Raw genomic sequence first — 17,304 nt, forward strand, 5'->3', positions numbered from 1 at the left:
TCCATGGTTGCTTAACGAGTAGCTAAAACAATAATAGCATTCCAGTCCTACTTACAGTAGATATAACCGGTGAAAGCTTATTATGATATTATGAATATCACATCAATGAAATATAATGTAATTAAACTTAATTGAATTAAGGAACATGTAATTAAACTTAAATCGAATTGAGGAATAAGAGATGTGATCGCTAGATATTGACAGAGGTCAAGATTCCCCCCTCCTCGCTCTCCAATAGATTTACAAACCAAATGAATGAAAGAGGCTTGTATGAAACGTGATATCATCAATACTCTTATTGCACACTGACGCCATTTCTCCCCCTGCTGTTATATGCTTTAGGGATCGATCTGTCTCGATGCACGTCTCTGGTTACCCAGATATCCAGTTACATAGTCATTTACACTACCGTTTCAAAGTTTGGGGTCACTTAGAAATGTCCTTGTTTTCCATGAAAACATACATGAAATGATTTGCAAAATGAACAGGAAATATAGTCAAGATGCTGACAAAGGTATAAATAATGATTTTTTTTAAATAACAGTGTCCTTCAAACTTTTCTTCCGCCAAAGAATCCTTAATTTTCAGCAATTGCAGCCTTGCAGACCTTAGACATTGTAGTTGTCAATTTGTTGAGGTAATTGGCCGGTAGGGATATCCTTGTCTCATCGCGCACCAGCGACTCCTGTGGCGGGCCGGGCGCAGTGTGCGCTAACCAAGGTTGCCAGGTGCACGGTGTTTCCTCCGACACATTGGTGCGGCTGGCTTCCGGGTTGGATGCGCACTGTGTTAAGAAGCAGTGCGGCTTGGTTGGGTTGTGTATCAGAGGACGCATGACTTTCAACCTTCGTCTCTCCTTTTAAAATGATAAACTTGGATTAGCTAACACAACCTGCCATTGGAACACAGAAGTGATGGTTGCTGATAATGGGCCTCTGTACGCCTGTAGATATTCCATAAATAGTCATTTACAACATTATTGTTAATGTACACTGTATTTCTGTATTTCTGATCAATTTGATGTTATTTTAAATGGGGGAAAAGAGAAAAGAGAAAAAAAAGTGATCGTCTTTCAAAAACCAGGAAATTTCTAAATGACCCAAACTTTTGAATGGTAGACTGACACACACTTTGAAAATATGGAGTAGTTTTATTACCTTTTTACATCATTTAAGCCAGCAAAATGAAGACTGTGCAAGAGGTGTGGAGACTTTCATAATCGACTGTATGTCTATGGTCACTCACCCCCTGTTGGTCCAGCTTGAGGAGCTGCTCAGGGACCTTGGGCGAGCTGGTGGCCAGCCTGAGACACTGGATGTTCAGCTCTGGGACCACATACTCCAGCACCTCCTTCAGCGGTAGGCCCCTGGCCATACCATGCTTAGCGGTGGAGGGCACGGCGTCTTCCAGGATGGCTCCTCGGAGAGTGGTGAGCTGGGGAGGACAGAGAGAGAGGCTGGAGGTTAGCTGGGTGTCTAGCCCTGACGGTTGAGTCGAATTTCGAGTAACAATTTATAACCTCATGAATAAAGTTGCAAATTATAAGTAAGTATAGAGTTTAACCTCCTAGAGTGTATTGATGCACCGGTGCATCAAAACCTGTCAGTTTAAGCTAGAGCTGCATCTCAATCCACCGCATCACCTATGTCACCCTTCCACACCTGATTGGAGAGTGGCCGATCTACAGTGCTGTTTGTCAGACCAGGAGACATCCCGAAGAAAAAATAAAATAAAAATCGGTCTTCTCCGTCTCTAGCATCCAAACAGTTTGTCACGGGACTCGTTTGAAGTCGGTAATGCTAATGTACTAACGTTTGTCTATAGTGGCCGAGCCGTTTGGGCTACATATCACTGTAGAACTGTACGACCCTCACAAGTGTCACGGAATTCGTCTAAACGTAACAAATTAATGGAAGTATGGAGGTAGTTCTGTGCCCAAAATTTTTTTTCCTGAGCGTTCTTATCTCCTAGATCAAAGACAGACACTTCAAAACCTTATTCCTTGTGATTCATTTTTTGGGGTATTTTTGGCCATTTATAAATGTGTAATTCAATGCGTTTCTATGGGTTACAATAGTAAAGGATGATCCATGGTGTGACCTTCTTAAAACAATTCCATATGGCAGCTTAGAAGCCCCCAACGGCTTAAGACTTAAGAATTGACCACTCAGAAGTATTACAATCATTACAATTCATAGGGACTTAGATACAACATTGAAAGTTATTCATGAAGTGTAAGCATTTATAAAGGCTCATTCGTGAAAGTTGTTATTAAGGGTTCAGACTTGATGCGGATGTCAGAATCTTTTCTGCACCCACGTTTCAAGAGCAACATGATCCTAAATAATGTTTGTAACACATTAAGTGAGTGGGAATCATTTAAGTGTTTGACTATCTTTAGTAATGTAGCTATGATGTTATTAAAGAAGTATTCCGTTTTGGGGGGGGGGGAATGCTTACAAATTATGAATAATATATATTTTTTTAACTACATCAGGAAGAAAACGTAAAAGACAAATTACTGTAATACATAAGAAACGTGAGTGATATATGGAGTAGTAAACTAGGATACTTGTGATGAAAAGAGAGTGCCTCCCCAAACAGCTTCAATTTCCCGCTGCATGCAGTTAACCCAGTGAACTGGGAAAGAGACGTTTAAGTTAGGGAATTAGCTTTTAGTAAAACTAAATAGATTAGCTTTTAGCATTAGCGTGTCATAAGAAGTGCAACTGCGAACTCCCCACTTAGTGTCTCATGGGAAAACTAACATATCGTGGGATCAAACTTTCCCTTTAAGAGTTTATCTTCCATTAACTTGTCTAATGTCCCATTGGTTTTGATCATACAAAAAGTCTGCTCATCTAGTCGACTGTGTATAGTTTCAGAACAGATGTACCTTTTGGTTATGTTGTGATTATCTAGAGTTGAACTTGGGGGTTCTGTGGAACTACTTGGTTAAGTTTGAATTCAATTTAGAGGTATTTCCTATTTCACACCATTTGTTGTGATATATTTAATTGATTATTCATTATGTATGAAGGTATGACAATATTCTACGACTTCAGCATATTCAGCAATGTGAGAGTCCACAGTAAGAACCTGTGTACATCATACATTTTAGGACACCCTCAGCCTTAAATGACATCTACCCTTTTCAATTATTTACCTCGCTAGTCCGGAAGGTTACCCGGTAGTTGTACTGTGCTCCCTCCTTTCCCTCATCCAGCTTTTCCCGGCGGATACTGACCGCCACGGGGCCCAAGTTCTCATCCGTGCCAAAGTAGTTCTGGTGATCTGAGGGTAAATGGTAAACGACGGTACAACACAAATGTTAGCTGTGGTTTGGATTATGATAACATAAGAAATCTTTATTTCATACACGTAAAATAAAAATGTGGCTTTGGCACTCAGGTCAAATGTAAAAAATAAAATAAAATAAAAAAGATTTGCAACAAACACAGTTCAACTTAACATGATTTGCCTTTTGATTGGATGTTCCTTTGCATTCCTTAAACTCCATGAATAGGGCCAACACATCATAGATTATAACACTAGCAAAGAAATGTAGATCAAATTCACCAAATATATGGACCCACTGACATTGCTAACCCATAAAGAGATATGCCTTAACCTAGTGTATAAATAAATCAATGAGTAGACAGATACAATTCATGTAGTAATGCTCCCTTTACTGATTAATTGACATGTAGGCATATGACCTTGCAGGGTTCGAAAAGACATGTAACTACAGGCTCATCTCAATAAAACCTGCACGGACTGAAACCAGCACGGCCCGAAACCTACACTGTAGGAAAAACAGTCTTTGTAGTTCCATTAACTTCAGTACGGGTTTCATTAAATTCATCCATCTAGGAGCGTCAACGGCTCAGCCGCGAAGTGGTAGGCCACACAAGCTCACAATGAATTGGAACGTCGACGGCAAGCCAGACCTAATCACCCAACATCAGTGCCCAACCTCACAGCTCGTGGTTGAAAGGAAGCAAGTCCCTGTAGCAATGTTCCAACATTTAGTGGAAAGCCTTCCCAAAAGAGTGGAGGCTGTTACAGCAGAAAATGGGCGACCAACTCCATTTTAAGATGTTTGACGAGCAGTGTATACAGTTTGTTTTCCCACAACAACAAAAATCCCAAAAGAGCTTCAATGGTCTATATTATTTATAAACTATATAGCACATTCGAAAAGTATTCAGACCCCTTGACCCCAGACCCCTTTTCCCATATTTTGTTACAGCCTTACTCTAAAATTGATTTTTTAAAAACGTCCCTCAATTGGGGCGGCAGGTAGCCTAGTGGTTAGAACGTTGGACTAGTAACCGAAAGGTTGCAAGATCGAATTCCCGAGCTGACAAGGTGAAAATCTGTTGTTCTGCCCCTGAACAAGGCAGTTAACCCACTGTTCCTAGGCCATCATTGAAAATAAGAATTTGTTCTTAACTAACATGCCTAGTTAAAGGAAAGAAAAATAAAATACAAATCTACACACAATACTCCATAATGACATAATTGAAAACAGGTTTGTAGAAAGTTTTGACAAATGTAGTATTCAAACCCTTTGCTACAAGACTAGAAATTGAGCTCAAGGTGCATCCTGTTTCCATTGATCATCCTTGAGAAGTTTCTACAACTTGATTGGAGTACACCTGTGGTAAATTCAATTTATTGGACATAATTTAGAAAGGCACACACCTGTCTTTTTAAGGTCCCACAGTTGACAGTGCATGTCATAGCAAAAAACAAGCCATGAGTTTGTAGGAATTGGCCGTAGAGTTGAAGCACAGATCCAGGAAAGGGTATCAAAACATTTCTGCTGGATTGATGGTCCCCAAGAACACAGTGGCCTCCATCATTCTTAACCAAGACTCTTCCTAGAGCTGGCCGCTTGGCCAAACTGAGCAATCAGGGGAGAAGGGCCTTGGTCAGGGAGGTGACCAAGAACCCGATGGTCACTCTGACAGAGCTCCTCTGTGAAGGTGGGAGAACCTTCCAGAAGGACAACCATCTCTGCAGCACGCCACCAATCAGGCATTGTTATCAAAGATCCCACCATGTCGAACCAACAATTTATCCGTCTGCCTTTCTAAAATAATATCGAAACTTCCTGTTTCCATCATTGCTGTCATGATTTTTATAAGGTATGACTTTACTCGCATAAAAAGTGTGGATGGAAACATGGTTATGAGGAGTATGTTGACACCAAGATGTTGTCTGTATCATGTACAGATCACAGATCATAAGGTCTTACAGGAGGCATGTAAAGGTCTAAAATAGGCCTAAAATGGCCACTTTCATCAAGATTTTTTCATGATTGCGATACAAATGTAAAATGCATGTCAAACATTCTTGTGAGAATTGCCAGAACAATCTGAGACACCAAAAAATATTTTCCAACTAAGCTGGCGTGGAATCGCCCATCTTCAAGTTTAGCTCAAGTCTGTAAAATGGCTGAAAAAAGCTATTAGCAACATATTGGGTTTGATGTGGATATTCATATGGCTAATATGAATTTATTTTCAACCTATGTATACTGACAAATGTAGAGGGAAAAACTACTGCACTGCGGTGACTCAACTGTGACTATAGTCATCTCAGGCAATGTCAATCACTGACATATAAGCAACATTTAAGTGCCTTTAAGTGCCCAGAAGTTATGGTCAACAAACAAGCTACACTTATGCCATCTAAAAAGCAGAGTGGAAAATTGCAGATTTTTAAATGTACCTGCAATCGCAGGTATCATGTTGACGTCTACTCCAGTAAATTCTTTCCTCATTCAATGAGCAGGTCATAGATTTTCAGCAACATTTAGCTATACATGGCCAGACTCTATGGCATGTCTGCAAACGTGCATTTGTAAACACTGCAAAGCACATCGTAAATGAACTTGAAAAACTGAAAAGCCCCATCTGGCTACAGTACATTATAGTAAGGAAACAATTTAGTATTAGGAGGTAACCAATGCCTCTCTTACCTTTATTGTAAAAGTACTTGTGGTAGTAGTAAGCCCCTTGGTCAATGTGTTCGATTATGTAGCGCTTGTACATGTCCCTGTGGAAAGCCTGGCTCTCCCTTGGCACCTCGAGCACCGACACCCCTGCGTTGGTGCACCGGGTGCTGAGCGATGATTCCACAGAGTAGCCTTGTCCTCCACCCCCATAGTTAGCAGCATAGTCTCCACTCCCATAGCTGGCGCTGCTGGCTTTGCTCAGGGCCACCTTCCTCTCGCCCTCGCCACCAGTCTCGTTTCGGAAGTACGGACAGCTGAGCACCAGGGTATTGCTCTTCCCATCCCCTTCATCTGCGTCCATGCTGGCCTTGTGGCCCAGGTCCTCGCAGCTGCCTACGGGTGACTCACAGATGGGCATGGGCGTGGCGCTGTCTCCCAGCCCAGAAGCCGGCGTCTGGCACTGAGAGGCAGCCGATGCCCCAGTGGTAGTGTTCTTCCTGCGACCCAGGTCAGCGCGGTTGGCCACCGCCTCGCTGATGTTGAAGAGGACGCTCTGCACATCGTAGTGGGCAAAGCACTTCTGGAAGCTCAGGGGCCTTCCGAAGCGCCCTCCGTACTCCTGGTCCAGGTACTCGCCCTCGCTCTTCACATTCCGCAGCCTCCGGAAGATGGAGGTGTCGGCCTTCTCCGCCTTCATGCGTTGGATGAAGGACTTCTCCCGCTCACGGCTATAGAGCAGGGAGCTGTCCACGTAGTCGTAGCCCGGGATGCAGACAATGTCGCCTCGCGCGATCTGGGCGGCCGTCTGTAGGCTGGATGACAGGGTGGTGTTGAGACGCAGCAGCTCCGGGAAACTCTGTGGAGGAGGCACGCGGGGTTGGTCCGAGCGGTCCTCCATGTGGTAGCCCCTCAGGGTTCCCACAAAGCCTTCGCTGGCGCCGGACAGACTCTGCTTGTCGAGAGAGGACGTGCTGCCATACTCACGGTGCAAGGTGGCCCCAGTGTTGGGGTTGATGGTGGTGTGATCCAAGTCTTCGGCGCCGATGTCACTAATGGTGACCTCGCTGTTGCTCCTCTTGATCCCAGGGAAGCCCTTCATGGGGGAGTGGCTCAGGAGGTCACACAGCGGATACTTGGTCTCTGGGAACTTGGCACTGAGTAACTCCTGGTTCTTTTGGAGGATGACCTCTGTGCTAAGATTTGACGGTCCCTTCTGGAAGGTCGGCACCAGGCTGTCATAGCGTGGTGGAGGTTGTGACTCCCAGCCGTCCTTTCGCTGGGGCCAGTCCGACACCCTCGCCCGGACACCCATCTTGGGCATGGCTGGCGTTCCTTGCACGTTAGCATTTGGAGGTCCCATGGGCCCCTTTAACGCTTGGAGTTTCTTGTTGAACAGGTTATCCGACTGCATCAAATGATTGGAGCCTTTGGTTCACCAGCTACTCCAGCAAGATTCGCTACGTCCTCAGTCCAGAGGCTAGGCGCAAGTACCTTACAGTCCCAAATTTCATGACTAGTTTCCAATACAAGCCATTTGCTCTGGAAACTGCGATCAGGTAGTACTAGGCAAAAACCCAAATCTGGGGTTTCACTTCGCCAGGTCCATAATCCATAGAAAATGATTAGTTTGACAGATCTCCTTGGGTCTCTGAAGGACCGTGTAGCATAGAAGGTGAAGATCCTTTCCTGGTCCACATCAAGCCAATGACCGGCACATGGTGATCCTTTGTGGATTCAGATCTTAAAAAGTGAGAAACATAACATGGTTAATTTCATTCAATTATAACATCAAAAATAAAAACAGAACTAAAATTGCATTTTAACAATTTGTACAAAGGCCTAAACACAACGAACATCAATTGTCATTGCTATTTCGGTTTAATCAATCGGACCGAGGGCCTACAAACAATGTCCATGTACCAATATTAGAACAAAATACATGTATTGCATTGATGGGGTTTTTGGCAGCTTTTAACACATTGGGAATTGTGTGGCTGAAAGATTAAAGGCCTTTTCAAGTTCAAAGGCTCATTTGCAATAATTTAGAATTAATTATTTCATGTCTCTAGGTGCTGCAAGCTACATGGCTGTAAATGGCCCACAACCTTGTTGAATTTGAAAGATTTATCGCAGTTATTTGATCTGTATTAATGTAACATGCCACACAGCCTATGCAAAAACAAGTAATGCCTCCTAGGTCTTACAGAAGAGTAACAATGTCACATGATACGAATCATCCTATCACTCTCAAAGTAAACTGTTTATCACACTGCCTCTGGACTGTGGAGTCATTAAAATGTTAGTTGTGGAGGGCAGGATTTCGGAAAACAGTATAAAACTGCCAACATTAACCAGTATTTGGTTAGTCCTCTTGGAATGTGATTAACCGTGTGAACATGTGACCAACATTTCAACCTTCCTGATAAGTACTGTATGCATTTGAAAGTGATACTAATTAGAAATGACATTGTGGAATTGCCCTTATTAAAAATTGTAAAAAAAAGAGTAGAGGGAGAATGTTTATGTTAAGGTAGTTGCATTATTCAGAGGATTTATTTCAAAACAGGCTACAATATTTGTGAACAAGGACAAATGTATATCCGTACCAGATTTGAATATCCATAATTCACCATTTCCTATAGTAAACATCAACAGATTTAACACCAGGGGGTATATTAATACCATGTTGGGAAATACCAGTCTGAATATGTCCCAAATGGCACCCTATTCTCTACATAGTCCCGGGTCAAAAGCAGTGCACAATCTTTAGATAGGCCCCAAAACTTTGACCAGACGGAATAGTCCCCCTACCCTTTGAGAATAAACACAGGCCTTATCCTTTCAGCTGTCTCTTTTGCCTCATTGTATTGAATGTTGAATGGTTCTGATTGGATGCTCATTTGAACTTTAAGGTTACCTTAGTGTAAAAAAATGTATGATAACTAGAATAAATAACATTATGGGTTTTTTTGAATTTGTTATAGGATACTTTTGAAAGTGCCACATCCATTCAAACACCACAGACCTTTACTGACTAGTTTATAAATCAACACTCTTAGCAAGAGCCAGACAGACCATTGCACACTAATCAGTGTAGAAACACCTCTAACAGACGGCTGTTTAAAACGAGCGTTAAGCAGTCATAACATCAAGGTGTAAAAGTCATTCACTACAGAGGCAGCCGTGCTATGATTGGACCCGGAACACTGAGGGGGCCCAAGACGCAGTAACCGATGCCAATGACGCCCTGCTCCATTATTAAAAACACCCCAATAAAATGAGGAGGAGATCAAAGTGAGAAAAGAGCCCTCATTAAATGCATGGCCTTAATGTCCGACTGCTTGAGAGCAAACAGATCATGAAAGCGTGAGATGAAAACAGCGTGTGACATACTTTCTTCCCCCTTCAGTCCTCGTCAGGAATCTTCTGAAAAGGTTCCTGCCTCGGCAAAAGAAGACAACTTTGGTTCTGAGGCTTGAGTCAGTTGTCTGATCTACAAAGCCTAATTAAGTGGATATGGTTTAGAAGTACAAGTTCATGCTGCTTTACATATCAGTATGTATACTTCCTATTGGCCATCAAAGGCCCGACTGATGCTGCAGTAGGGTCTGACTGATTCTGGAAGTTAGGACCAGCTAAAGTATGACGGTGCACTGCATCGGATGCTTGAATCTTCAATATGTCAAAGTTTGTGTTGTAATATGTCTCAAATTAAAAATACATAAAAAAAAGCACATAGCACTCTATTAAGCGTTGCAATAAACTGCAATAAACACATAGTAATTACCAAGAGTCAGATAAATTGCATGAACATTGTGTTCAAGCATCAGTCAGTCCCTAGATGGTCTTTAAAATAAGACCATCTAAAAAGGGGGGGAGGAAAAAAAATTATACGTTTTTTTTTTTTTTTTAAACATACAAACGTGGTCACAAATGAACGGGCGACACCACCGTCCATCAAACGTCAGCCTGAATGTAGGCTACAGTCTCACCACTGCTGGTTAATGACAGAACCGATGTGCGCTACAGTTGGTTCCGCGAACCAGCGGGGCACACAGAGCTGGCCACTCACCCAAACATAACGGTAATCAAATGAGGGAACAGTGCAAATGTTAGGGTAGTGACATGGGAGCAACATTTGGCTGGGAGGCAGAGTAGTGTTGTTTTGGTTGAAATCTATAGAACGGACATTATCTACCCCGACTGGGGTACAGTGAAGTAGATGTCAGTACTGGGTATTGGATTCTGTGATTTGGGAGAGTTTGAGATTAATGCTTCTACACCTGCATTGCTTGCTGTTTGGGGTTTTAGGCTGGGTTTCTGTACAGCACTTTGAGATATCAGCTGATGTACGAAGGGCTATATAAATACATTTGATTTGATTTGATGGTGTGTGGCATCTAGAAATGAGCCAGGCCTAACTCATTGCTGGCTGCAGAGGTTTGTACTTGTTATGTCTGTCTGTATGGCTCAAACCCATTTGACATACTGTTACACTGAACTATAGATTTGTGTGTGATCTGGACATTGTACTTGAGCTATATTCCTATGTGATTAAGCTATTGTTTGCAGTACTACAGTTCAAATTCAGTTATTCAGTGACATTTTGGAAATGCTCATGCAGTCCCTGTATCATCACAATTCATTAACCACGGGAACAAGCGCAAGTGGCGATGTCCTTCGGGAACACTGGGTAAAGATTAGGAAAGGCAGATAGACCTTCACTTTAAAGTATGATGAGGTGTAGAGGTCGACCGATTCAAGTTTTCATAACTATCGTAAATCGGTATTTTTGGATATATATATATATAAAAATACACCTTTTACTTAATCTTTATTTAACTAGGCAAGTCAGTTAAGAACACATTCTTATTTTCAATGACGGCCTAGGAACGAGGCAGAACGAGGCAGAACCTTGTCAGCTCGGGGGATCCAATCTTGCAACCTCACAGTTAACTAGACCAACGCTCTAACCACCTGCCTCACGAGGAGCCCGCCTGTTATGCGAATGCAGTAAGCCAGGGTAAGTTGCTAGCTAGCATTAAACTTATCTTATAAAAAACAATCAATCGACTGTCGTTGCACCAATGTGTACTTGACCATAAACATCGATGCCTTTCTTAAAATCAATACACAAGTATATATTTTTTAAACCTGCATATTTAGCTAAATCCAGGTTAGCAGGCAATATTAACCAGGTGAAATTGTGTCACTTCTCTTGCGTTCATTGCACACAAAGTCAAGGTATATGCAACAGTTTGGGCCGCCTGGCTCTATTATGACATAACATTGAAGGTTGTGCAATGTAACCGGAATATTTAGACTCATGGATGCCACCCGTTAGATAAAATACGGAACAGAATAAACGTTTTGTTTTCGAGGTGATAGTTTCCGGATTTGACCTAAGGCTCGTATTTCTGTGTGTTTATTATAGTTAAGTCTATGATTTGATATTTGATAGAGCAGTCTGACTGAGGGGTGGTAGGCAGCAGCAGGCTCGTAATAGTCAAAGGTATATGGTTTAGAGAGAAATAGTCGACACGTCATAATTCCTATAATAACTTGCGGCTGAACTTGAAAGGGGTTCCTTCGTTATTTTACCGTTCATGTCTTCCATAATAGAGAATGTCTTGATCTACTTCAAATAAGGTCTGTGTTTCGTTCAGGCTTAAACCACCTCGGCGTTTTGATACCCATGTAGATCTCACTAGGATAAGGTAACGTTTGTCAAAATATTTTCATAAATCCACTCTACAAAAAAAAATGATCTTTGCTTATATTTAGCCAATATTGATCAGAGTTACCTTGTCCTATGGATATCTACACAGTTATCAAATTGGCAAGGTGGTGTAAGCCTACACGAAACACAGACCTTATTTTAAGTGAATCTAAAAATATCCTATGGAATAAATGAATGAAGGAACCGCTTTTCAGATTTTGCTAGAAGGTGTCATGGGAATTATGACTCGCACTTTGGTAGTCAATTCTTACCATGTCCATTATTAAAATAGGATTTCCTGCATATAGAAATTACAGTTTTTGTTTTCAACATTCATCACAGGTAACTTAAACTGTTTTATTCAAACAGTTGAGAGTATTTGTCTCCTAAGCAGACTCTTCAGTGTCATTGTCACTTCAGAGCTGTGTGTGTCTTTTACAGATGGCAGAGAAAAACAGAGCACCAGTGTGGGACTATTACATGGAATTGGCACCAGGGAAAGCAAGGTGTCTTATTTGTGATAAAGATGTAAGCATGGGGTCAAGCAAAGGTTAAATAAAAAAATACCACCCTGTGGAATCACCTTAAGAACACCCATCCAAAAGCCGATATGTATTATATTAAGTTAAAATAAAAGTGTTCATTGTTCATTCAGTATTATTGCAATTGTCATTATTACAAAAATGTGTGTACCTATATACACATTTTAAAAATCGGCCGATTAAATCGGTATCAGATTTTTTTTGTCCTCCAATAAATCGGTTTCGGCGTTGAAAAATCATAATCCGTGGACCTCTAATGAGGTGGGCAACAAAATAAATGACAGAGAAAGGAGGTCAGTGAGCAGTGGAAGCTTTGCAGCCAGTTCCAAAACCCCCAGAGACAGACAGACATCATTCCTTTGTTCTACTTGACAATGTGAGCTTTATCTTTACCATTAAAAATGATTCAGGAAAGTAAAACATACTGTATATATTTGGGGGGGGGATTTCAAATCGAGATTCAAATTCACACCAAGGGATTGGCTGCAATATGCCTTGAAGCCTTCGAATCAATGGGCTCATGTGTCTCCAACTGCTGACTGGGCCCGTATCCAAACCAAGGGGCAAGAAAACAAGGGCGTCTAGCCTGCTTCCAACACCGTACATGGGTGCATCCCATTAACTGGCAACCCACCCTGGCATTCACATAACCTCGCACATCAATAAGACAGAGCTAAGATAGCAGGGACCCCATCCATCTTCCCACTGCTTGTCTGCTTTGCCTTGTTAGGTGCACTAGCCTAAGTACCCAGGCATTCTAAGCCCCTGGAAGAACTACGAGATACTCCCAGTCACAGGGCCTAATGCATTCCATGCCAGGGGAAGTTTCTCCAGGATTTATTCCAAGCGGAGGCAGGCAGGATGGGGTGGGGTGGGGATCAGTTCACATACACATTCCAGTGCGGTCCTCCGATATGCACTCCACCACGACATACATGCGTACGTTTGATTTTGATTTCCTGAAGCAGAGACAAATCAGTGTGTGTTTACTTTAAAATGACTACTCCCTCAAGAAGGCAGGTTGGTTGGGGGGTGGGAGAGGTTGGTCAGCCATCGAGAACACTGTGTGGCTGTTTAGTTGTGGGGCTGTAGCTAGTGAAGAGGGGCAGCGGTGGTAGTGGTAGGTGGGCCAAATGAAGGTATGGAGAAAGGCCATAAATAAACAAAAAGAGAGGAAATGCAGACATCAAGGAACTGAATGTAAACACTGATGGCTCTGCAGGAGCTAAATGAAAGACGGACCCCTGGGAAGTACCCAGGGAGGCACATATGGGTGGGTTGTGGGGAGGATAGTGCATCTGGACATTAACATTGGTTTTGTTATTGTTGTGGCTATTTCCTCTTCTGCTGGTCTCTCTATTTACTATATAAAACAGGCCAGCTAACTTTTCTAAATATGTTTTAAATAATTTGAAATGGGTATGGTTTAATCGACGTAACAAAAAAAAACACAAAATAAGTTGTTTAACTGACTTTGTCAGACATAACCTAGGTACAACAGATCCATTTATTGTATGAGACACTTAAAATGTGCCTTTAGAGGCCATGCAAAAGAAAAGCAATTTAGATTAAGAGTCGATATTAACAAAGGAAATTGAAGGACTAACAGTACAGTTAGATAGCAATAACAACTGTACCATAGCGACACAGAATACGTTAGAGGAAAAACAAAAAGAAATGGAGGAACTTATTCAAGATACAGTGCAATATATTATAAAAATAAAGCGAACTGGATGGAATATGGGTAAAAATGCACCAAAATCTTTTTCAATCTTCATTATAGAAATGCTACCAAATTGTTTTTATTGAAACTTGTTAAAAATGTCACGCATGATTCACCAAATTATATTTTGAAAGAGGAAGTAAAGTACTTTAAGAATAGATTTTTGTTTCAGTCTCCTCCATCTCCACTAACCAATGCTAATTGTATGGATTTTTTCATAATAATAATGTAAAATTCACATGAGTCTTTCTGTACAGATGTTAAAGCCAAATTACAGAGGAGACACTTCTTGATGCAATTAAAGCCTTTAAGGCTGTGGAAACTCCAGGGCTGGATGGCATACCAGTGGAAGTATACCAAACTTTTTTTGATATACACAGAGGACCACTATTAGCATGTTTTAACCACTCCCATATAATGGTAGATTATCAGACACGCAAAAGAAGGTCTGATATCATTATTACTGAAACAGGACCCAAGTGGTATATATAAATATCCAATCCATAAAAAAGGCCTCTTACACTTCAGTGTTCTGATGCAAAAATCCTAGCAAAATGCTTGGCGCATAGAATTTAAAAAATATTGTCAAATATTATTCATCCTAATCAGACAGGTTTTTTACATGGAAGATACATTGGAGATAATATAAGACAAGTACGGGAAACAATAGAATACTATGAAATATCGGGGACACCAGGTCTGGTTTTCATAGCCGATTTTGAAAAGGCTATTGATAAAGTACGACTGGAGTTTATATATAAATGCCTAGAATATTTCAATTTTGGGGAATCTCTTATAAAATGGGTTAAAGTTATGTATGGTAACCCTAGGCGTAAAATAGTAAATAATGGCTACATCTCAGAAAGTTTTAAACTGTCAAGAGGTGTAAAACAAGGTTGTCTACTATCGGCATAACTATTTATTATTGTCATCGAAATCTTAGCTATTAAAATGAAATCCAACAATAATATTAAGGGATTAGAAATCCAGGGCTTAAAAACTAAGGTGTCATTGTACGCTGATGATTCATGTTTTCTTTTAAAACCACAATTAGAATCCTTCCACAGCCTCAGAAGATCAAGCTTGTTTTCGGTCACATGTCCAGGAATGGCTGAAGAATTGCAATATTTGCCTAGAACTAAACGCTGCAGATAGCAATACTGGGTGATTTGAAAAGCCATAGTCAATCAATCAATAATATAATAACTATTTTAGCAAAACTGTTTACCTTTAATTTACAATCTGCAGAAGCTATAAGAAGCAATGTTGAAAAATGTATGGCAAATAGAAATCCAAAGAGGATAGTGTTGGGAGACAGATGGGTGGGGTTGAATCGAGCTGAAGGGTGGGACTAATAACAAGATAACCAATGTAAAACATACAGGGTCTGTAAAATGTATATAGTTTTAGAAATATTGTTAAATGGCACAGTTACAAGTGGAAACTGGATGGACATCAGAAAAAGAGGATGGACTAAAAACAAACAAGATATAACTATTGTAAAATAGATTGTTTGTAAAAATGTGTATAAGATGTATGGACTGAAGGTAGAAGCCTGAGTGTTGTTGTTTATTAGTTTGCTCCAATTGGGGGAAGGGTGGTGGGGTTTGCGGTGAATAATAAAGGTATATAAAAAATAAAAAAAAGTTTTTATCTATATGGGTATGTATATGAATGTTTATGTATGCAAATGTATGGGCATATACAGTGTGGAGAACAAGTATTTGATAACTTGCAAAATTGGCAGTGTTTCCTACTTACAAAGCATGTAAGAGGTCTGTAATCATAGGTCTGTAATCATCATTTTATCATAGGTACACTTCAACTGTGAGAGACGGAATCTAAAACAGAAATCCAGAAAATCACATTGTATGATTTTTAAGTAATTAATTTGCATTTTATTGCATGACATACGTATTTGATACATCAGAAAAGCAGAACTTAATATTTTTTACAGAAACCTTTGTTTGCAATTACAAAGATAATTTGTTTCCTGTAGATCTTGACCAGGTTTGCACACACTGTAGCAGGGATTTTGGCCCACTCCTCCATACAGACCTTCTCCAGATCCTTCAGGTTTCGGGGCCGTCGCTGGGCAATCCCTCCAAAGATATTCTATTGGGTTCAGGTCTGGAGACTGGCTAGGCCACTCCAGGACCTTGAGATGCTTCTTACGGAGCCACTCTTTAGTTGCCCTGGCTTTGTGTTTCGGGTCGTTGTCATGCTGGAAGACCCAGCCACAACCCATCTTCAATGCTCTTACTGAGGAAAGGAGGTTGTTGGCCAAGATCTCTCAATACATGACCCCATCCATCCTCCCCTCAATACGGTGCAGTCGTCCTGCCCCCTTTGCAGTAAAGCATCCCCAAAGAATGATGTTTCCACCTCCATGCTTCACAGTTGGGATGGTGATCTTGGGGTTGTACTCATCCTTCTTCTTCCTCCAAACACGGCGAGTGGAGTTTAGACCAAAAAGCTCTATTTTTGTCTCATCAGACCACATGACCTTCTCCCATTCCTCCTCTGGATCATCCAGATGGTCATTGGCAAACTTCAGACGGGCCTGGACATGCGCTGGCTTAAGCAGGGGGACCTTACCTGCGCTGCAGGATTTTAATCCATGATGGCGTAGTGTGTTACTAATGGTTTTCTTTGAGACTGTGGTCCCAGCTCTCTTCAGGTCATTGACCAGGTCCTGCCGTGTAGTTCTGGGCTGATCCCTCACCTTCCTCATGATCATTGATGCCCCACGAGGTGAGATCTTGCATGGAGCCCCAGACCGAGGGTGATTGACCGTCATCTTGAACTTCTTCCATTTTCTAGTAATTGCCCCAACAGTTGTTGCCTTCTCACCAAGCTGCTTGCCTATTGTCCTGTAGCCCATCCCAGCCTTGTACAGGTCTACAATTTTATCCCTGATGTCCTTACACAGCTGTCTGGTCTTGGCCATTGTGGAGAGGCTGGATCCTGTTTGATTGAGTGTGTGGGCAGCTGTCTTTTATACAGGTAACGAGTTCAAACAGGTGCAGTTAATACAGGTACTGAGTGGAGAACAGGAGGGCTTCTTAAAGAAAAACTAACAGGTCTGTGAGATCTGGAATTCTTACTGGTATGTAGGTGATCAAATACTTATGTCATGCAATAAAATGCAAATGAATTACTTAAAAATCATACAATGTGATTTTCTGGATTTTTGTTTTAGATTAGAAAACCTGCAAAATTGGCAGTTTATCAAATACTTGTTCTCCCCACTGTATATACACAGTATATCACAAAAGTGAGTACACCCCTCACATATTTGTAAATATTTGAGTATATCTTTTCATGTGACAACACTGAAGAAATTACACTTTGC

At 41.3% G+C, this 17,304-nt stretch overlaps 1 protein-coding gene across 6 annotated transcripts in view; it reads right to left on the bottom strand.

Annotated features, from left to right (window-relative positions):
• Nucleotides 1–17,304, bottom strand: part of LOC110486063 (signal-induced proliferation-associated 1-like protein 2) — a 110,205-nt gene that overhangs the window by 59,114 nt on the left and 33,787 nt on the right. For all 6 annotated transcript variants that reach the window (XM_036940715.1, XM_036940713.1, XM_036940712.1 and 3 more), the window contains exons 2-4: nucleotides 5,990–7,705; nucleotides 3,167–3,294; nucleotides 1,246–1,434 (exon numbers count right to left, since the gene is read on the bottom strand). In XM_036940715.1, coding sequence (XP_036796610.1) covers nucleotides 1,246–1,434; nucleotides 3,167–3,294; nucleotides 5,990–7,376 — 1,704 coding nt within the window. In that variant the 5' untranslated portion in view covers nucleotides 7,377–7,705. The remainder of the gene's footprint in view (nucleotides 1–1,245; nucleotides 1,435–3,166; nucleotides 3,295–5,989; nucleotides 7,706–17,304) is intronic.

This window comes from Oncorhynchus mykiss, chromosome 13 (genome assembly GCF_013265735.2).
Source record: "Oncorhynchus mykiss isolate Arlee chromosome 13, USDA_OmykA_1.1, whole genome shotgun sequence".
NCBI lineage: Eukaryota > Metazoa > Chordata > Actinopteri > Salmoniformes > Salmonidae > Oncorhynchus > Oncorhynchus mykiss.